The sequence below is a fragment of the Talpa europaea genome (assembly GCF_964194135.1).
Source record: "Talpa europaea genome assembly, chromosome: 3".
In the NCBI taxonomy this organism is placed as follows: Eukaryota; Metazoa; Chordata; class Mammalia; order Eulipotyphla; family Talpidae; genus Talpa; species Talpa europaea.
Window position 1 is genome coordinate 62,119,676 of NC_140069.1, and position 19,649 is coordinate 62,139,324.

Genomic DNA, 19,649 nt, shown 5'->3' on the forward strand with positions numbered 1-19,649 from the left:
AAGGAAATCTTGACATAGAAAAAGATTATTTCACATGATTAAAAGATGAAAAGTGACAACAACATTTACCATTTGCTTCCTCTTGTATTTTAGGTTGATGATCTATTTGCATTTCTGCAAAAATAAAAGTGAAGTGCAGTTAATAATAGATCTGTCTAATGGCATTATGAATGGGAGAAAAGGAAGTGTATTTAACTCCTTAATAGTAGCAAATCCTCAACTTGAGTTTTAACTTATAGTAGAGCACATAACATTACAAAGACACATCTTTAATTATGATTTTATTTTCACTATGAGGAATAATACAAATATGATGTAAAGGACAAACTATCAAAGGGGACAGTATATGGGCAACTGAGGAATGTTCCATTATGTCCAGTTGTATTAAAATCATCTTGCACTTTCTTCTACTGAAGGTTTCATTAATCCTCACCTTGAAGATAAAGTTCAATTTCTGAATGAATTATGCCCAGAGACATAAAGGGGAGCCATCTGAGGAAAAGAAAAAAGAGAGAGAAAATTTTTGTTTTCCAAAATTTTTACAATAAGCTTGATTCTGCATTAAATTTGCATGTTAAAAGTTAAATAAAGAAGTCTTTTTATAATGTCAAATACATTCCAATCAGCTCATCATTGTAGGAAGGCTGACATCACAACTGTGGCTGAAAGGATAAAATATATAATTTGCTAAACTTACTTCTATCAACTTCCCTAGGCTTATCAGTCTTAAATCACTAAAGCCTTTAAATGCACCTGGAGTCCAGCAGAGCACCCCCACCCCATACCAAGCTGTTACAAAGGCAAGGGCCAGACTGAGACTCTAATCCTGACACTGAGGCTAGTCTAGGAATAGTCCAGTCTATTTGTTGGAGAGAAATTTGTTATAGAAATATAATGTCCACCATTTTATTTTAGTTTTTCTTTTTCCCCACCACCATCCATTATAACTTATCACTTACCCTTACTATTCCAGTTTAATCTCAGAGCCCACACAGTATTTATTAACATCCACTAGATTTTGTAATTATTTTACTCTATCAAATCATCTGCTATGTAAATGTTCAGTATTTTTTTTTTTTTGTCTGATTTGCTTTACTACACAGAGTTTTCTTAAACTCCCTCCATTTTGCTGATATGGCTGCACTTCACCTTCCCTTATGGCTAAATAGTAACTGTGTAGATATAAAACATCTTCTTGACCCAATCCTCTATCAATAGACATTTAGGTTGCTTCCATGCCCTAGCTATTATCAATGATGCTAAGAGCATTATAGAACCAAGCTGACGGTTTCATATTCTTTGGATATGTGTTCAAGAGTGAAGGATTGCTAGGTCACATAGGATCTCCATATTTAGATTTTTTAAGTAAGAATGCTTTTAAAGAAACATTGCTTTCCATAATGGTTGCACCGGTTACATTTGCACCAACAGTCTGATGGAAATCCTCATTCTCTACATCCTCTTCAGCACTTGCTGTTGAAGGTTTTCAATATGTGCCAATCTCAGAGGTGTGAGATGGTATCTTATTACAGTTTAAGCCTGAATCTGGGCCTCTCCAGTGGCACAGCGGTTGAGCACTGGGCTGCAAAGCTGCCCAAAGCCTCTGCAGCACCCGTTTGATCCCCGGTCCCCTGCGAGGGTCCCACATGGCGCACAGACCTCTCCTGCCCGCCCACTACTCCTCTCAGCAATGTATTTCGTCAAGTCTGCCTGTTCTGTTCCCCACTCTGGCTCTGGTGAATTATGTCACCCTCCCGTGCTTCTGACTGTACCCAGTGCTTCCTTGAAGCCAAATTCAGGTTATTGATTGATTGATTAAATTTTTCAAAAACAATTCTCTAGTCTCTTTCCTTGTTTAGTCTATCTATAGAAAGTCTCTTCTATGATTTCTCTCTTATCTTCAGAAGATAGTGTAATAAGGCAATGCTATGGCCCACAGAGTAAGAGTCTTTAGAGTATTTTATTCCACTTAAAAATAATACCCTCCCTATTTCTGTAGGTTCAGTTTTCTTAAACACTTGAAATTTTCAAGAGTATTAAATCTTAACTCCTTTAGCGGCCATAATTGATATGGAATTAAAATAATACTTTTACATTATCATTAGATCTTTACTCATGTACTCTATAAATTAGAATAGGACACGAAGATGTAAACCTACTTTACCTCAATAATTTTGAAATACTGTAGCAGTATGACTTGAGGAGTATGATGACATTGAAGGAAGGGGATAAAAAGCAAGCAGAAAGAGCTTATTTGCACAAAAACCATACATACTATGAAGCAACCAGCCAAAGCATAATTATGCATCCCCATATCAGTGAGCTAATTATCAAACACAAATAGAGAAACAAAAGTTTTTCTAAGTCTTTTAAGATTAGACAACAATGGAATGTGTTTGAGTGATCTTGCCCTAGAACATGTGAGTTATTTTTGGAGGGGAAAGGGTATAAAAAAGGTAATATAGATTTAAATTTTGTCTGAGATATAGTTTAGATAGGGCAATCACTCATTGACATGGAAAATGGCAGAAGAAATACTAAATGCTTATAAGAAGATTCTATGTCTCCACCCCCATTCCAAAAAGATGAGCAAGACTCATCACTGAGCCTCATTCTGTCAGTTCACCACCATCACTACTTGTCACTTTTATACCAAGGAATGGCTCAAACTGACAAAGAAGAGCTCAGAAATCTGCAACAGCACAAATACATGCTCAGAATAGCAAGGAATGATTAATAGTGGCCTCTTTCAGAAAAAATCAGTAAAGTTAAATGATTGCTCACTGTCTCATGATAATTTTTATTATTCTCTTCTCCCTAAAACAGTATTTTACATTTCTGTGTTTTATCAAAATTTCAAGATCCTTTCTTATCTATGTTATGCTATTCATCATTGCCCCTACATCCCAGAAAGGGAAAGTAAAACCCTTTGCACATAAGCTGAATTGTTTTGAAAATAAAAGAATACATAAACAATTTTTAATGATACATCTGAGGATGTTATAGAGAAAATGCATGTGAAGATTAGATGATCTCTAAGGTTTCTTCCAACTTGGGATTCAATTGTATTTTTTATTAGACCTCCTCTCCCTCCCTTCCTTCCTCTGCCCCTCCCTTCCTACCACTCCATCATTTCTTCCTTCCTTTCTTTAAATATTTGCCCAGTCCTAACTTGGTGCGAGAAGCCATGTTGGACAAGAGGAATGAGTGAGATCCAACTGTTTGAAGCTTATCAACTAGAACACGAGACACACGTGTACACAAACAATGACAATGGATGTTATGTGGAAAATATTACATAGAATTCTAAACAAATGGCTGGAGGATCTTAAGGAGAATTAAGAGGAGTTCACTTGTAGTTAATCAAGCAGAGAAAACTTCACTGCAAGGATATCATTTTATCTTGGGTGTTGAAAGATAAGGATTTCAATAAGCAGAGGAAAGAATAAAATGAGCTAAGACATGTGAGGTAACAGAGTATTTATATCCTTATAGAATGTACAGGGAAGGGAAAAAAACATGCACTAATGGGGAGAATTAGAAAAGAAGCCTATAATGGTTGATGGGAGGCAGGTTTAAAATTCATTTTAAACCCGGCACCACAAACTAACAAATTCACATATACCTTGGCCTAGATGAAAATTCCCTTGTCAACCATCATGATGCAAAAGAAGGATGCTGTTTGCACTGGGCTGCTCCTGGTTCTTTTCCTGATGCTCCTCCTCAAATGATATTCTCAATTCTGCTCTGTATATTACTTGGTTAATGATTAATTTACAAATTCACCAATTTAGTACATACTTTGTGAGTACCGACTAGGTGACTATGTTCTGCTCTGTTTGTGCTGTGGTCACCGGCGGTCTTTGATTACAATCCCCTAAGAGCTTGGGCCTTCATGTGTAATTTTCCTAGAATAACCGTCAAAGTTGGCACAAAGCAATTAGGCAAGTAAAATTCTCTGTGAATAATAATGATGAAATGGTGGAGGGGTGATTATTAGTTTTGCTATTGTTTAAAAATCACTTGCCTCAAGATATAGCCCTGCTGGTGTTTAAGGCCACTGAGTGGGAGTCAAAGAAAATGCACTTCACCCTACCAGACAGTAAAAGTAACCAGTAACTGCAGTTTTTCAAGACTGAGACAGTAAATTGTGTTTTGATTAAGAATTTATATGAGGGGGGCATTTTTTGTTGTTGTTGTTTTATTTTTATTTTTTTATTTTTTATTTTATTTTTATATTCCCCATACAATTGTAACCCCCTCATTTTGACGCCAATCCCTCCCCTCCCCGCCCCCCACCCCCCATATAGTGTCTCTGGTTCATAGTTGTTTGTTGATTTTGATTTTTACTTTCTTATAGTTATTCTTTTTCCTGGTCTCTTATTTAAGTTTTCTAGATTCCTGCTAAGAGTGAGACCATCCGGTATTTTTCTTTTTCTTTCTGGCTTATTTCGCTGAGCATGATCTGTTCCAACGCCATCCATGTTGCTGCAAATTGCATGTGTTTATCTTTTTTGAATGCTGCGTAATATTCCATGGTGTATATGTACCACATCTTCTTGATCCAGTCATCTATTTTGGGGCATTTGGGTTGTTTCTGTTGTTGTTTTAAACTCTTGGGCTAACGCTAAGGATCATTCCCAAGTATTAATATTAAAAATGCACATTAAGTAATAAATTTGTTTATGCACGCTTTAGTGAGATTAAGACATATTTAAACATTTAAGAACATTAAACTTTTTAGATTCCCTGTTCTAATTTCAAATCCTTCATTTAATATGATTTCCCTTAGGACTATGGCATCTTGATTAATAAATGGCCTTTGGTTCTACTGGACACAGATATCATTTTAACCTATCCAGGATCCATGGTAGGATCTGGGAGTAAAAATATAAGACATTAACCTGACCTTAAAGAAAGTCTTCTGAGAGTTGGGGGAGGTTAAATGCACACAGAAACACATAAATATAATTGAATATAGGATGTGCTAAGCTACTGTTAATGCATTTTTGGGAAAGGCACGGAGGGAAACAACAGTTGGCCCAAGCAGAGGCTTCAGAAAAGACTCCCAGGCAAAGGTGACACACCTTTGTTAATTCACTAGTGAATACATCAGCAAGAGCCTACTAGACTCTATGGGGGAGGAAGGAAGGTTTGGACTAGAAGTTGGGGAACTCAGATGGACATTCCAGAGCAGAAAGGCAACAGACTCTTGACCTGTTCCCAGCTCAGTGTGTGGTCAAGGGCAGTTTCAGCACCAGTGCTTTCCATACTGTACAATTCCAACAACGTGGGTAATGTCTTTCCTGCCTCTGCTCAAATACCTTCCTCATACATCTGTAAGGCTCACAATTATTTTAATGGAGCAAAAGACTCTCTTTTCAACACTTAATAAGATGTTAAGGATAATGGGAAGATGAGGAAGACCCTGAAGAGGAGATGGCATTCCACCTACAAAAAGTATCCAGATTGCTGATAGACTATTCTATCCATAATAGAGACCATTGTAAGTCTTTTCTTCCATTTTGAAGGAAATTTTCTCAACTTTTATCAAAAAAATCATAATAAAGCAAATAATCTGCAATAGAAATGAGGCTGAAACACTTTAAAAGTATTAGCTGCAAAATCAACTCTAAGGAAAACTATACAGCTTCGCAACCCAGCGCTCAACCGCTGCGCCACCGGGGAGGCCCTAGAGATCTCTATCTTAACACTAACAAATCTTGAGTGGAGAGTAGTTCATGGGATCCACTTAAATAATATACTGTATTAAACAGTGTCTCCCCACCCCTCAAGATAAAGTTCACTCAAAGCCTCAGGATACAATCTTATTTGGAAATAGACTCTCTGCAGTTGTACTTAATTATACTGAAATGTTGGAGAAGGGTTAGCCCTTGTCTAGTGACTCCTTATAAGAAGAAAAGTGACACAGAGATACACACAGAAAGAAACAAAACAGCAATGTTATAAGAGACACAGAGACTGGAAGGATGAAGCTGCAAACCAAGGAAGAGCATGGACTATGTGTAAGCACAGAGAGGCACTAGAAAAGGCAGAATGATCCTTGCCCAGCACCTTCAAAGGGAGCACTGTCCTGCTGATACTTGGCTTTCAGATCTCTGTCCTCCAGAACTTTGAGAGAATAGATTTCTGTTGTTTTAAGTCACCAAGTTTGTGATAATTTGTTATAGCAGTTATATGAAACTCATACAAATAATAAATAAGAGTATTTACTTCAATGCATAGTCAGTTGAATGTTTGCCTGATTCAAATACAAATTTTGCTTGCTCCAAATCTCAAATAGCCAAACATTATGTGTTAATGGTAGATTCAGTGGTGTATAGTCTATATTAAATATACAAAAGACAGAAAAATAAAATCCTTAGTATAGGAATAAAATAATACCATAAGGATGTGGGTGTTCAATTGAAGAGGGGGTAAAAAAAGAAAAGGAGATGCGAATCCTTGCAGGAAGCATCTGTGGTGCACGAAAGCATTCTCTTCTCACAGCTATGCTTTGCATTTCCCCCTCTGACTTATAAAAGAAACTAACACTTGGTGGTCTTTCTCTCTGTCCTGAATCAGTTGTGCTGTAAGTGCTTGTTCCATAAAGAAGCATCAAGGAGTATGACTGAAATTTTCTTTACAAATTCCCCTCAAGTGTATAACACACTTGAGCATTTATCTTGCCTGCACCTCAGAGCCTATTACCAGTAATGAGTGCACTCAGTACCCCACCTTGACCAGTCACCCACCTGGTCTGAGAAGAGACCAAGCAGCCCATAATTAAGAGAGCTGAAGGTCTCCCTTCAGGTGAGAGCCGTCTTTCAGACTCTCATCTGCCTGAGAGTCAGCTGTCATAATCCGAGAGAAGGTTTTGGTAAGCACAGGGTAGTGGTACCTGAGTTCTGTTCCTGGCACCTCTACTCTTCTGCCACGAGAATTAAGAAAATAGGATCTGCTGCATAAATCTACAGATAGGAAGGGATGGTTTATGCAACCTACATTTTTCTTCAGGGTACTTACTGTGTGAATGAGTATTGGCTACCATTGCATCAGAACATATGGGATAACATCAAATATTAACATTTGTTACATCAAAATAGTGCATATCCATTGTATTACTTATGGTTGTTGACATACTTCATGATTTCATTTTTTTTTCAGCTACAATCCTATGAAACTAAATTAAGCTATCACTTCCATCACTTCCTTCCAAACAAGGCCAGGTTTACATAGAAGAGACATGAAATAAAGTACTGGAGTAGGTAAGGGTAATGAGGCAGTGGGCTAATGATGGTGGGACAGCAGTGAAGCATGGTATATATGTGTAAGTATGAAATGTATGATAAATAGCTCTAAATTACATCAGGAGGTTTCACATGTAAAATAAATCAACTAGATTAACATAACAAAGTTCATCAGACTCTATGAAGAAAACCACAGATGAATCACTCCTTAACTCTTCTGATGTGCAGAATAAATTATAGCTGCCTCTCAGCCTGTAAGATACCCATGTGCTGCTTCTCAGTTCCCAAGATACTTATGTGCATGCATTATGCCAAATTCTGAGTAGGCATTGGGAGAAGAGAGACATTGTTTCTAGTTGGACCAATTAGCTCCAGATAGCAGCAGAATTAGAAAATGAAATTACAAATGGACAGGATTATGACAAGGAGTTTAGAGGAAGGGCATTCCTCAGTGAAAAAAAACACACTCCAAGAGTCCACAGAAGCAAAATTAAGTAGAACTTGTTCAAATAACTAAAGGTTGTCTAATTTCACTAAGATCTTGCAAAAAGACATTCATAAAAGCAAACTAAAAGGGGAGAAATGGAATTCAGTGGTATATACACCTGAATGGAAAGATCGTAAAGTTGTTTTTTGTTTCTTTTGGGGTTGTTTTGGTAGGCAATGGAGATTAAGGAAGATTTTTGAACAGGGAGAAGATGTAATTTAAAAACTGCTTTCAAGGGCCTCCCCTGGTGGTGCAGCGTTGAGCACTGGGCTGTGAAGCTGCCAGCAGCCTCTGCAGTGCCAGTTTGGTCCCTGGCCACCGGTGAGGGTCCCCGGCCACCGGGCAAGGGTCCACATGGTGCAACAGAACTCTCCTGCCGCGCCCACTGCTCCCCTTAGCAGTGTACTTCATCAGTCTGACTGCTCTGCTCTCCCCTCTGGCTCTGGTGAATTCTCTCACCCTCTGGTGTTTCTGACTGTACCCAGTACTTGTATAAATAAATAAAATAATCTTTTAAAAAAATAAAAAATAAATAAAAACTGCTTTTAAAAAAATATTTTCCCTTATATATTCTTATGAAAAATTTTTGGGCAAGACTATACAATAAAATACTAAAGAATAAATGTGGCTCTCATTACTTTTTTCCAGGTCAGTCATCTCCAATCATCTTGGGTGTCTGCAGTTTTTAGTGACATATCTTTAGTATTTTTATTAATTATTTTTTGTTCCACTTTTTGCTTAGAATTAAAGTTGCAATTATCTTTGGCATCTTAAAATCCATATCTTTAAATTTTTAATGTCCCTGTTTCTGCCTAATTTTTTTTTTTTGGTCACATTTCTTATTGATTATCTATTTGGAGGAAGGCTTTAGGGCTATTCCCAGAATTTTTAAATGAAGTTCAAATTTTCTTACTCCAATGTTCACAACAGGATCCTGTTCATGGGTCAGGGGCCCGTTCTCTTCCCTGGGATTGAGAGACCGACCAACAGTGAACACCAATGCCATCAAACTGAAACTGAGCACTTTCTTGAGAGGGCAGGATTTAGCGAAGATAAAGAGAGAAAGACTTCTAGCAAGGATCAAAAAAGCAAGATTTCTTCTGGTGAAAATGAGTGACATTTTCTTAAGCAAAGAAAGGCCCAATTTCTGACAAAGAATTTTTAAGAAGGGAGTGTCTGTGGAATCTGGGGTTTAAAACCAAAGGCAGTGGGGCCAGATCAGAAATGGAGGGAATTTTATCCCACATCACAATTGTTTACAGGGTTCAGGAGAAAGTCATTGTTATTTAGATTTTAATCTTTGTTTTTCTTAAGTTATGCTCTAAGAGTTTTCTCTAAAATTCTCCTTACTTAATTCCCTTGTAATGTTACTATAACACTGTCTTTTAGGATGTAAAGAAACCAACATTCAAACAAATATTCTCACAAATTATGTAATTATTTCTAGCATTAGATTTTTGGCCCTCTTGTGCCATCCAGCACATTGAAATAATAATTACAAGGTAAAATTTTCTTATAGTGCTTAGCAATAGGTTATATACTCAATCAATGAGTGATGCATGATGTGAAATGCTGTGAAATGACCAAATACATGTAGAAATACACGTGCCCATGCACACAGCATCTTGCAGAACATTTTTTTGATGGACCACACAGACCAGCACTACCTTTCACAGGTGAAGACCAATGCAGATGTTGTACCAGGTTCTCTGACAACGACTTTTTCACAGTACCAGTACTGTGATTTGTCACTGGCCTCGCAGTGCAACAGCACCTTCTGCAGTTTTCCAAGAGACACTGCTTCTATTTGAAATGTATCAATCTGGTACAGGAGACAGAAAAATACTGTCAGAAATAACCAGAGTCCAGCACATGACAAATGCAGGCAATAATAGCCCACAAATTACCAGAAGCAGCATAGTACTTTAAAAGAGATGTAAATGCAGCTAGCATCAAAAGAAGTAATAAGGAAAGAAAAACAAGCAAATTACTTTTCAATTATTAAAATGATTTTGGACTGTGCTTTTTTCCTCTTTTGCAGTTATATTTTTCCACTTGGGATAGTATCTAGTGTGAAATATAAATAAACCTTAGACAAAGGCTTTTAGAATTGCTTTTTGCTTGCTTGGATTCCTGTCCCTATGATGCAATTTGTTAGATGATCAGATTGACAGTTACATGGTGAAACATGCAGTACATTTAATTTTGAAGAATACTAATATACTTTGAAACTTGTAGGAATAAATTTTCTCTCTCCCTGCCTTTCACCCTCCTATCCTTCTTGCCTTCCTTCCATAAACCCCTCTCCTATACTTTCCCCTCTATAAATGATATGCAGCATATTCTTAGGTTTATTGTGAAAAGCCTCCTGGAGCCTTAAATCCTAAATAGTCTCTTGGCCATGTCAAAAACTCAGACATTTCCAGAGAGATGTAGAACTTAAAGTAAATGCTATACTGGTTGTATTAAAAGAAATTCTTCACACTTTACCTCCTCATAGAGTGTTTCTGAGAAAAACCACTCTAAATTACCTGAGGAATGGATCATGAATTTAATTAAATTTGAGACAGTCCCAGAAACAAAAGTTGAGTAATAGCCACCTTTACCCTACTATGTGATAAAAATGCAAATACAGTATGATTTGTATTTCCTATATGGAGTAGGTTATCTTAACAGTTGCTCACATTGTTATCAGATTAAATTTCAATTTAACCAACTACTGTTGGTTCTGCATTGTTGATGAAAATCTTCTCTTTAGACAAAAGCATAACCATTACTAGTTCAAAGATGATATTTCCAGAAATTAGAATATAAATGTGCATCTACTCAGGTGTGCCTGGATAGTCACTAGGCTATATTCTCAGTGTGCCTCTGTGAGGAATACTTATGACACACATCACCTTCAGTAGCAGATGTGATGAATACCCAGCCCTGTCTTTAAGGTCCTTTTCTGGGTTTAGATGCTGCTTTGGCAAATGGTAGCTAGTTTAGGTGTGCTGACAGCTTTCTTTCTTAATCCTATATCTCACTGCTTCTTTGTCTGAAGTCTTCCCCTTGTGCAAGAATTTTGAGGGGTGTTCCACAGGGTATATCTGATAGTCCACAACAAGTAGGAGTCCCAACATTTACCAGCTCATTAATGCCCTTACTACTGGCTTTTCTCTCTTTTTTGCATCATTTCCTCATTCCTCATTTTAAAGATGAGTGAGGAATGAGTTATTGGTACTATCTCTGAGATAAATTACTTTTATCTTTGATCTTATGATCTGCATTGGGGTACACACAAAACTACAATACCACAAGGTCCTAAAAGATTGCCTGAATCAGCATTCTGATTTCTTCTAGTTTCTTAAAATAATTTCAGTTTTGAAGATAAAATTAAACTAATTCTATTGTGTATGTTGCTGCTGTTTGATTATACCCCTGGATACTTTGTAGAGAAAATGACAACCAGATAAATCTGTAGTTAATGATATTAACTGTGTAAAATAATTCTGGTAATAGAACAAAATAAACTCTTATTGCCATAATTTCTCAACTGTAAAACTCTTGAAGTCACTTGGAATTTGCATTATATTCCATGCTTTGGGAAAAATAATAGAAAAATGTGATATCTAAAATGAACTTAGAAAAAATAAAACTATGTAGCTCTGACTCTAAACTTCAAAGCATAACATTAAACCCACATATTTACTCTTACTTATACACCGATTGGTATTATACCTCCTACCCAATTTTGAAGTCAACCTATAATATATCCTTCCCACTCTCTGGTAAATGCTATACACAATAATGAAGTAAAGAAGCTTAAGAAGACATGAAGACAATTTGTGAAATCTCAGCATGTAACTTCACATAATGCTGCACGCAGTGGTAACAACTAATAGTAGACATCCAGGAGAAATAACATCTTTATCATGCGTCACAACGTGATATATGAAAAGAATTCTTGGGTCTCCCTGGTGGCGCAAGGGGTTAAATGACAAGGTATTAGCAGCCAATGCAGCACTAGTTCAATCCCGGGCCAGTGAGCTAACCCACATGGCACAGCAGATCTCTGCTGTATTGCCCACTGCTCCCCTCAGCGGTATATTTCAGTAGATCCATGTTCTGCTCCCCACTCTGTCTCCAGTGAATCCTCTCACCTCTCCACACATTTGGCCTATACCTCAGTTCTTTTATGCATAAATAAATAAATCTTTTTTAAAAAGAAAAGGATTCTTTAAGGGAACATCCCTGATCACTCGATGCCTTAATAATAATAGTATCATGGCATATAAAACATTGTTTCTGCTGAAAATAATTTACTTGTGTTGACAGAAATTCAATGTAAGTTTTTTTCCCCCGCATCCAAAGCAGATCTAACTTTCCTATTCATTCTGATCAAAGTTTCTGCATGCTGCAGTGAAAAATGAAAGGATTAGATCAGTGTTAAGATCACTGATGTTTTAAAATATTTCATGAATTACTGCAAAGAAAGTTTGAGAAAAAATCTTTCTCAACCTTGCTTAGAAGTCTTCTTTCTTAATTTCTATTTTATTCTATTCTTAATTTCAGGCCCTGAAATAGTACTTCCTTTCTATGTATAACACAATACCATTCAAAATTAACTGGACTGATTACATATTTCACTGAAACTCCTCAAACATCTTATATATAGGTTGATACTTACATATAAAGGACAATAGTGAAGGTCTTTAAGGTGAGAAAAGAATGTAATTGGCCCCATTTAAGATGCTTGAAAGGCTATGGTGTTATTATTTGGAATAAACTATAATGGACTTTTTATGACCTGACCTTTCAGAATAAGGCTTTGTATCTTTCAGTCCTGACAGAGCATGTTCATATATAATTTTCGCTGATATCCCAATTCACTTTTTCTTTTCTTAAACTATCACTAAGTTTAAATGTATTTTTCTTTGTTTCATTATTCATTACTAATATAGTACACACCATTTCCTTTCAAAAACATTTTTGAGAACAAAGCACATCAGATATAGTGTCAATGAAACATGTGGTAAAGATAACCAAAAATGAAAATTTTAAGTATTAAGCATCTTTTGAATTTTCAATCATGTACAACTACCTTCAAGGTGATTGCTAAGAATATGGAAAGATATTTGTGCAGACTTACCTGTCCTCTTTGAAATTTTACTGGCATATTCGATTTGTACAGGACCCTAAGACCAGAATCCCCCCTCTCTCCATATAGACAAAGGGACACTGCAGACTCAGTTCCTGCTTGCTCCAGTTGCCCAGTATGGACATCAACATGGTATCTTACTACTGGAAAAGCAAAAGGGAGAGAGTAAAGAGGAAACATGTCACTTTGAAACTCATACAAGCAGAATCCAAGTACATGGGTCAGGCCCCAGTAAAAACATTACATGAGAATTCCTCTAATCTGAACTTTCTGTATCTATTGAGAGATTTTTAATCATTCAATTATTAATTTTAACCATAAGTGGGCAATTAAAGACAATGAACAAATGTCCAGGGGATACAGCCTTGACAGAAAACATACTTTTTAAAAAAAGACTGTTCTATGCATGATAGAGGAAGGCATTTCGTGCTTAGTGTTTTAGTTGCAAAGGAGATACTGTCATCACACATGATGCTTATTAAAATTTAAAAGGTTACAAAGTTTGATGAGAAAATATATCAAAAGTGAGGGGATGACATGAGGTGGTCAAAGGGCCAGATGAAGACAGACATGACATTTTTTTCTCTCTCATGGTCTCAATCCCTGAGACTGAAGCTGAACTATAGGTCTTTTTTTTTTTTTATTTTCAGTTATATTTAACCCCAGACCCACTAGTGACCCATGCTTTGATTATGAAAAAGTCTTGTCAATGGGTAAAACAACTCCCTTAAGTTAAAAAAAAAATCTGTAACTATACCGTTCAGAAGTAAATATAAGCAACTTTAAAACAATTTGCATATATGTAATATGTACTATTGAAGATTAATAACACACATGGAAAAATAGCTTGACCTCCTTTTACTACAGGAAGCTCACAGACAATATCCGCATCGGCTTGGATCAGAGATAACCACACATTTGCTGCAAAATCTAAGGTCTTCTTGCTCTTCACATGTTGCATGGTCACCTAAGATCATAAGAAACAATAATTAAATTGTGTGATTTCCAATTTCTAATAGAACTTAGAATTCAAATGCCCCATAGGGGTTCTTAAAATATACTGCACAGTCTGCTGCTGCTGGTGGTGGTGGTAGTAGTAGAGGTAGTAATAGTGGCTATTACTTATTAGGCAGTTATTGTTTTTCACCACAGCAGGCTCTTCAAAACACTGCTTAAATTTCTAATGCTTTTTAAATGTTTCTGCACTTTTGTAGGATGTGGAATAGCCCTCAGCTGCAGCAAAGTGCCTGCACTTCCCAGCACAAGATAAGTTGCTTTAACTTCAACTGCCTACTGAACAGACCCCTCATTAGCACTTGCTCCTTTGGTGGTTATTTCACAAGAATAACTATCTTTATCTTCCTCTTCACATCTCAGCAGAAGCCTTCCAGAATGAATTTCATAATAACCTGCCTTCTCACCAGTGACAATGCATGAAGTGCCTTCTTCCTTTTAAGATAGTTAATTTTCCAAATAAGTTTCTGTATCTCTTCAATTTCCTCTATCCCTGACCTTCGAGCAGGTCCCATCATTCCTCAGGTAGCTTATTCTAAGGCTCACTGTCAGAATCCACTTAGTGCTATTTTTGTTCCCCTTAAACCCTGTATTAGAGCTGTTACAACAGAAATTATTCTAAAGAAAAAATCTGGTCATTCTGTACACTGTTCACAACTTTTTCAATAGTCCCATGTATAGCTTAACATTAAAAATCCTCAAAACAATGATATTTAGCTCAATAATTAGAGATATACAGATACATATAGATATAGATCTTATACTCCAATTGCATTTAATTTCTGCTCTTATTGTCACAATTTTTTTTCATTGTTAAGGCAGTAGATGATGTCCAAATTCCTTAAAGACCACAATGCATAAGCCCAGTCTTCCATACTTGCATCATAATCTCTCTCGCCAAAATGAAGATTGAATGTTTTAGAGTGAGATTGTTTTATGTAATAAAGTCACAGCTTACAGAAAAGAAAAATAGAAAAGTTATTTCCCAAAGCAAAACTTTCACAAGAGTGGGTTTGTGATATCCAGGAATACTGTGATTCATTTTAGAACATCTGACTTGCCCAGTTATCAGTAAGAGAGGGTGCATATGCATAGGAGTCATATACTTCTTTTCAAATCCAAGTGCCAGCTATATGGGGCCTCCCCTGGTGGCGCAGGTGGTTAAGTGCAGTTCTGTGAAGCTGTCTGCAGTCTCTGCAATGCTGGTTGGATCCCGCCTGGCCTGCAAGAATCCCACATGGCGTGGCAGACCTCTCCTATCTTGCCCACCACTCCCCTCAGCAATGTATTTCAGTCAGTCTGCCTGTTCTGTTCCCTGCTCTATCTCTGGTGAATCCTCTCATCCTCCTGTGCATCTGGCCTGTACCCCAGTTCTTGTATGCATGAATAAATAAATCTTTAAAAAAAAAGTGCCAGCTATATGATATTGTTTATTATTGATTCAAGAACCTTAATATCCTCAATTAGGACAAAATTATCCAATTTGTGACATAAACACGAAATGTGACCATTGAAAGTGTGTAAACATTAAAAGTGTTTATTGCTGCTGCTGGTGGTAGTAGTGGGAGTAGCAGCACAATTTATCACAACTTATTTTTAATAATAAATATATTCAACATTAGAAATATAAGTAACCATATCCCTTAGCTAAATAAATAGTCAATGTCCATTACAAAAAGGGCATGAAACAAAGTCTTTTAAAGTCAGACTGTCTTCAATTGCTTCTTTATCTAATTTTTTTTTTTTTATTGAGGAACACAGGCTTACTTATAACACTGTCCATGATGCAGAGATATAGGATCATGTTTCCTCAGATGTATGTAACCATACCACATCCACCACCAAGGAACCATATTTGTCCACTACAGTCCATTGAAGACTGGAATTCTTAAATATTATTTGAGACTGTGGCTCCTCATTCTCTAACATCCTCTTTAATACTGCAGATGAAAAACTTCACCCACATGCTTGGTTTTTTTTATCATAAAGATAATTCTATTCTAAATTTTTCAGTCCTAATATACTTGGATGAGTTGACTAGTACCATTTGGGATAAGAGATAAAGGCCTATTTTGTCTCTCCTCCCCTAAACCTACCTTGAGTAACTTCTCCAATTTTCTCTCTCCTGGTCCCCATGGGTCTTTAGTTTATTAGTAAAGGGGTGCATAAACAACGAGCAAAACTCCAATTTCAAAATAAAGAGAACTCCAAAGATTTCAGGAATCCAAAGTTATCTTCTAAGCCCTCTCTTTCACTCATCTAATTCCCTCGGTAAAGCTCTCCATCACACCTTGCCTACTAGATTCCTAACTGTATCATCCTTGAATGCTGTCTTGGAATTGGTTCCCTCCCATTCTGATCCTCTGTAACATCTGGAAGGAACACATAAAAAAGGATGGCATTTCTCTAAACTGCCACCCTAACTTCTCTCTATAATTTTATCTCTTCTATTTATTTATTTATCCTATCTATTTATTCCTCCAGAGATGAACCTATAGCCCTTTCCATACCTGGCCTTAATGTATATCTTTAATGCCATCAGGTCACCCAATGGAACAAGAAACTGGTCCATTCAGGTCAGAGGAAGGGCCTTTAGTATGGCTGGGGGATACAGGATCATGCAGGAGTAAGTTTGCCAGCTGCCCTCTCTTGCCTGACTGCCTGACTCAAGTTCTACATCTTTTTTTTTTCACCTATCTATTAGAATTAAAAGCAATTGATATTGACCCAACATTAATCTCTGACATCTAGATTTATATTCTATTTTGTTTTATGAAATGCTCTTCATACACACACACACACACACACACACACACACTTAATCTTTTTAGCTTTTCTTGAAGGAGAAATGATACACAATCCAGATCAACAGTTTGGGCACTTAAAATCTTTAAAATATTATACTAGATCTTGTACTAGAGACAGGAAACAAATACTAATGTCACTCATATGTATTTTCTTTTAGGATAAGGTTTGAATGTATTCTCAGAGAACACTCTAAATGTTCTTGCAAATTAGACACCAAGGGGCCTCCCCGGTGGTGAAGCGGTTGAGCGCTGGGTTGCGAAGCTGCCCGCAGCCTCTGCAGCGCCGGTTCCATCCCCGGCTGCTCCCTGACCACCAGAGGAGGGTCCCACATGGCGTGCAGACCTCTCCTGCTGCCGGCTGCTCCCCTCAGCAGTGTATTTCGGTCCTTCTGCCTTCTCTGCTCCCCACTCTGGCTCTGGTGAATTCTCTCACCCTCCCACGCTTCTGACTGAACCCAGTGCTTGTATAAATAAATAAATAAATCTTAAAAAAAAAAGAAAACATTCTATTTAAAAAAAAAATTAGACACCAAGTCAAAATATGACTCTAAGTTACCTTTTTTCTGTCACTGTTCCTTTTGATAATACCCTATTTTTTTTTTTACAGGACTGTACAAGGAGGAACACATATGGTATTTACAATTGACTGAGAGACTATCAAATGCATTAATTTATCTTTGGTCAAAGAAGCTGGTATAACTTTTAGAATGTTTCTATAAACTGCTAGAGGTTTTTGATATTAAATGCTTGACTAGATATTTGTGAGAAAACGAAGCTGATGCTTCCAGCTGTTCACTGAACTAGAAAATCCTCAAAAACTACTTTTTCTTACAACATTTTAGAACTTACTCTTTCTTTTCTGTGGTTCTTTCTAGAATGTTTAAGTGAAGAAGTAGTTGAAAATGAAAAGGACTAAAAATATTTACAAAATGCTTTGAAACTTCAAAAAGTAATTTCTTACCTAGTTTAGCTATTTTTGGGACTGCATGGAGTTCATCTGAAGTAGGATTTCATATCAAATGAAGAAATAGTAGTTTAAAAATAATCATAAATCCACAATAACCTAAGACCCAGTTTTATTCAAATGCTCAGAGGAATCAAGAAGTTTCAAGATGTTTCCTATTCTACTTAAGTCAAATTATCCAAGTCACTTGTAGTGCATGTTGTAGCAGCAGCCAAGACACTTGCAGCGAACACTAGACCAAGAATTAGAAGGGGCACTGACCTTGAATAAACAACTATCTCTGAATCTGTCAAACTTCTAAAATATTACAAGTTCTGTGTGGTGGAAGGCCTCTGAGCAGGTTTCTATGATCCAAACAGATCAGATGGGTAAAGGAGAGTCTTGGAGCCCTCGGTGGCTTTCTCAGGCCTTTATTGAGTTTTTACATGTAGTGCAGCAACCAGGTACACAACAGGCCAGAAGGCCTCCAAGCCCCTTGCAAGTCTTCACTCTGGGCTGGCGTTCTTTCTCCCCTTTCTCTCTCCTGCCTCTGCTTCTGTTGAAAGATATCTCAATACTGCACCCATGGCCCACAGAAGTAAACAGTACAACTTATAACAATGTAACAAATGCAGGTGCCCCATTAGACACATCAATCCTAATGGCAGGAGGGCAAAAAAGCTTAAAAACCATTTACCCTACAATCCACCCCCTCAGGGTTTTCTGCCATACATTCTACACACAAGCTATATACAACTTCCCTTAACAGTACACACTATGGGGTGGGGGGAGGGGAAGAGGGAGTAGGATCAAAAGAAGGGGTGGTGGGAATTGTATGGGTACTGTAACCAAGATGAAACTGCATACATTGTGCAAAAATGAAAAAGGATGTAAAAAATATATAAAATCAAAAAAATAATAATTATAAAATATAAAATTAAACAAAACAAAACATGCAGCCATGGTCCACAAAAGAAAATACAAGTAAATAATGAAATAATACAACAGAACACAAAAATGTCCAGGCAGGGCATCAACCTAGTGGCAAAAGATGATTATTGGCATCAGCAGATGATCTGTCACTTCTGCTGCCAAAGGCACTGCTCATAGGAGAGAGGGAACCATTCAGGCATCTGCTGTCACACACCAGGAGCTGTCAGGTTTCCTGGCCTTCTCTGGCTGTGGTCTCAGCCACAAGCCACACACTGTATCCACCCCCAGGATGCTCTACTCTTAGATTGGTGATTTTGTAGCCTTTGGGGAGAATCGTCCAATCCTCAGGGTTTCTGTCAGTGGTCACTTGAACACTCGGCTTTCATAGCCACCAATGTGACACACAGACCCCTGCACTCAGGCAAACCCATTGTACAAGCACATGGGACAGGGATCTGTGGATACAAACTCCACATGCGGCCTCTCTTGGGTCCCCTCTTCAACTGTGGGCTCCACCACAAGCCACATTCCCCACCTGTCCCCCAAGGATGAGTTCCTCAGTACTCACCCTTACTCAACAATGTGCAGGGCATCACCCACAGGCAATTTTAAGAACATGGCGAGAGACAACATGGTGGCGAGGAAACACTGCGAGTAAGACTTCCCATAAAAAAAAAAAGTTAATAGAGAGGAAAAGCGGCAGGTCCCTAGGAGAACTGGGGCACGAAAGATAAATGGGCAACTCTGGCAAACTGCCTGAAGAAAAAAGTTGCAATAAAAGAGGACTAGAAGGGAGGAAAGCTCAGAACCCTGCTACCCTCCCCCATCCACAAAGTCGGCACTCTCTGACCAACAGAAAGGAGGGGAAAAAAAAAACAAACTAAAACCATCAACAAGAACAAACTACACATCAAGAGGGACTGTGAGTGGAAAGGAACTATTTCAGCCACCACATGCTGTGAACTGGAACTGTGGAGAACCATACAGGAATTGCCACAGAGGTGAGTGAACGGCTCCAGGACTCCGAGGAGACTTACAAATAGCCCAAGGCCAGCCGGCAAGCTTGTGCAGA

General features: G+C 37.6%; 1 protein-coding gene across 1 annotated transcript in view; it reads right to left on the reverse strand.

Annotated features, from left to right (window-relative positions):
- Nucleotides 1-422: 422 nt before the first annotated feature.
- The window catches only part of RP1 (RP1 axonemal microtubule associated), a gene marked incomplete at its 3' end in the record, with an annotated part of 246,194 nt that continues 226,967 nt past the window's right edge, over nucleotides 423-19,649 (reverse strand). Inside the window, exons 19-22 of the mRNA XM_084230564.1 lie at nucleotides 13,715-13,847; nucleotides 12,872-13,023; nucleotides 9,405-9,559; nucleotides 423-492 (exon numbers count right to left, since the gene is read on the reverse strand). Coding sequence (XP_084086690.1) covers nucleotides 423-492; nucleotides 9,405-9,559; nucleotides 12,872-13,023; nucleotides 13,715-13,847 — 510 coding nt within the window. The remainder of the gene's footprint in view (nucleotides 493-9,404; nucleotides 9,560-12,871; nucleotides 13,024-13,714; nucleotides 13,848-19,649) is intronic.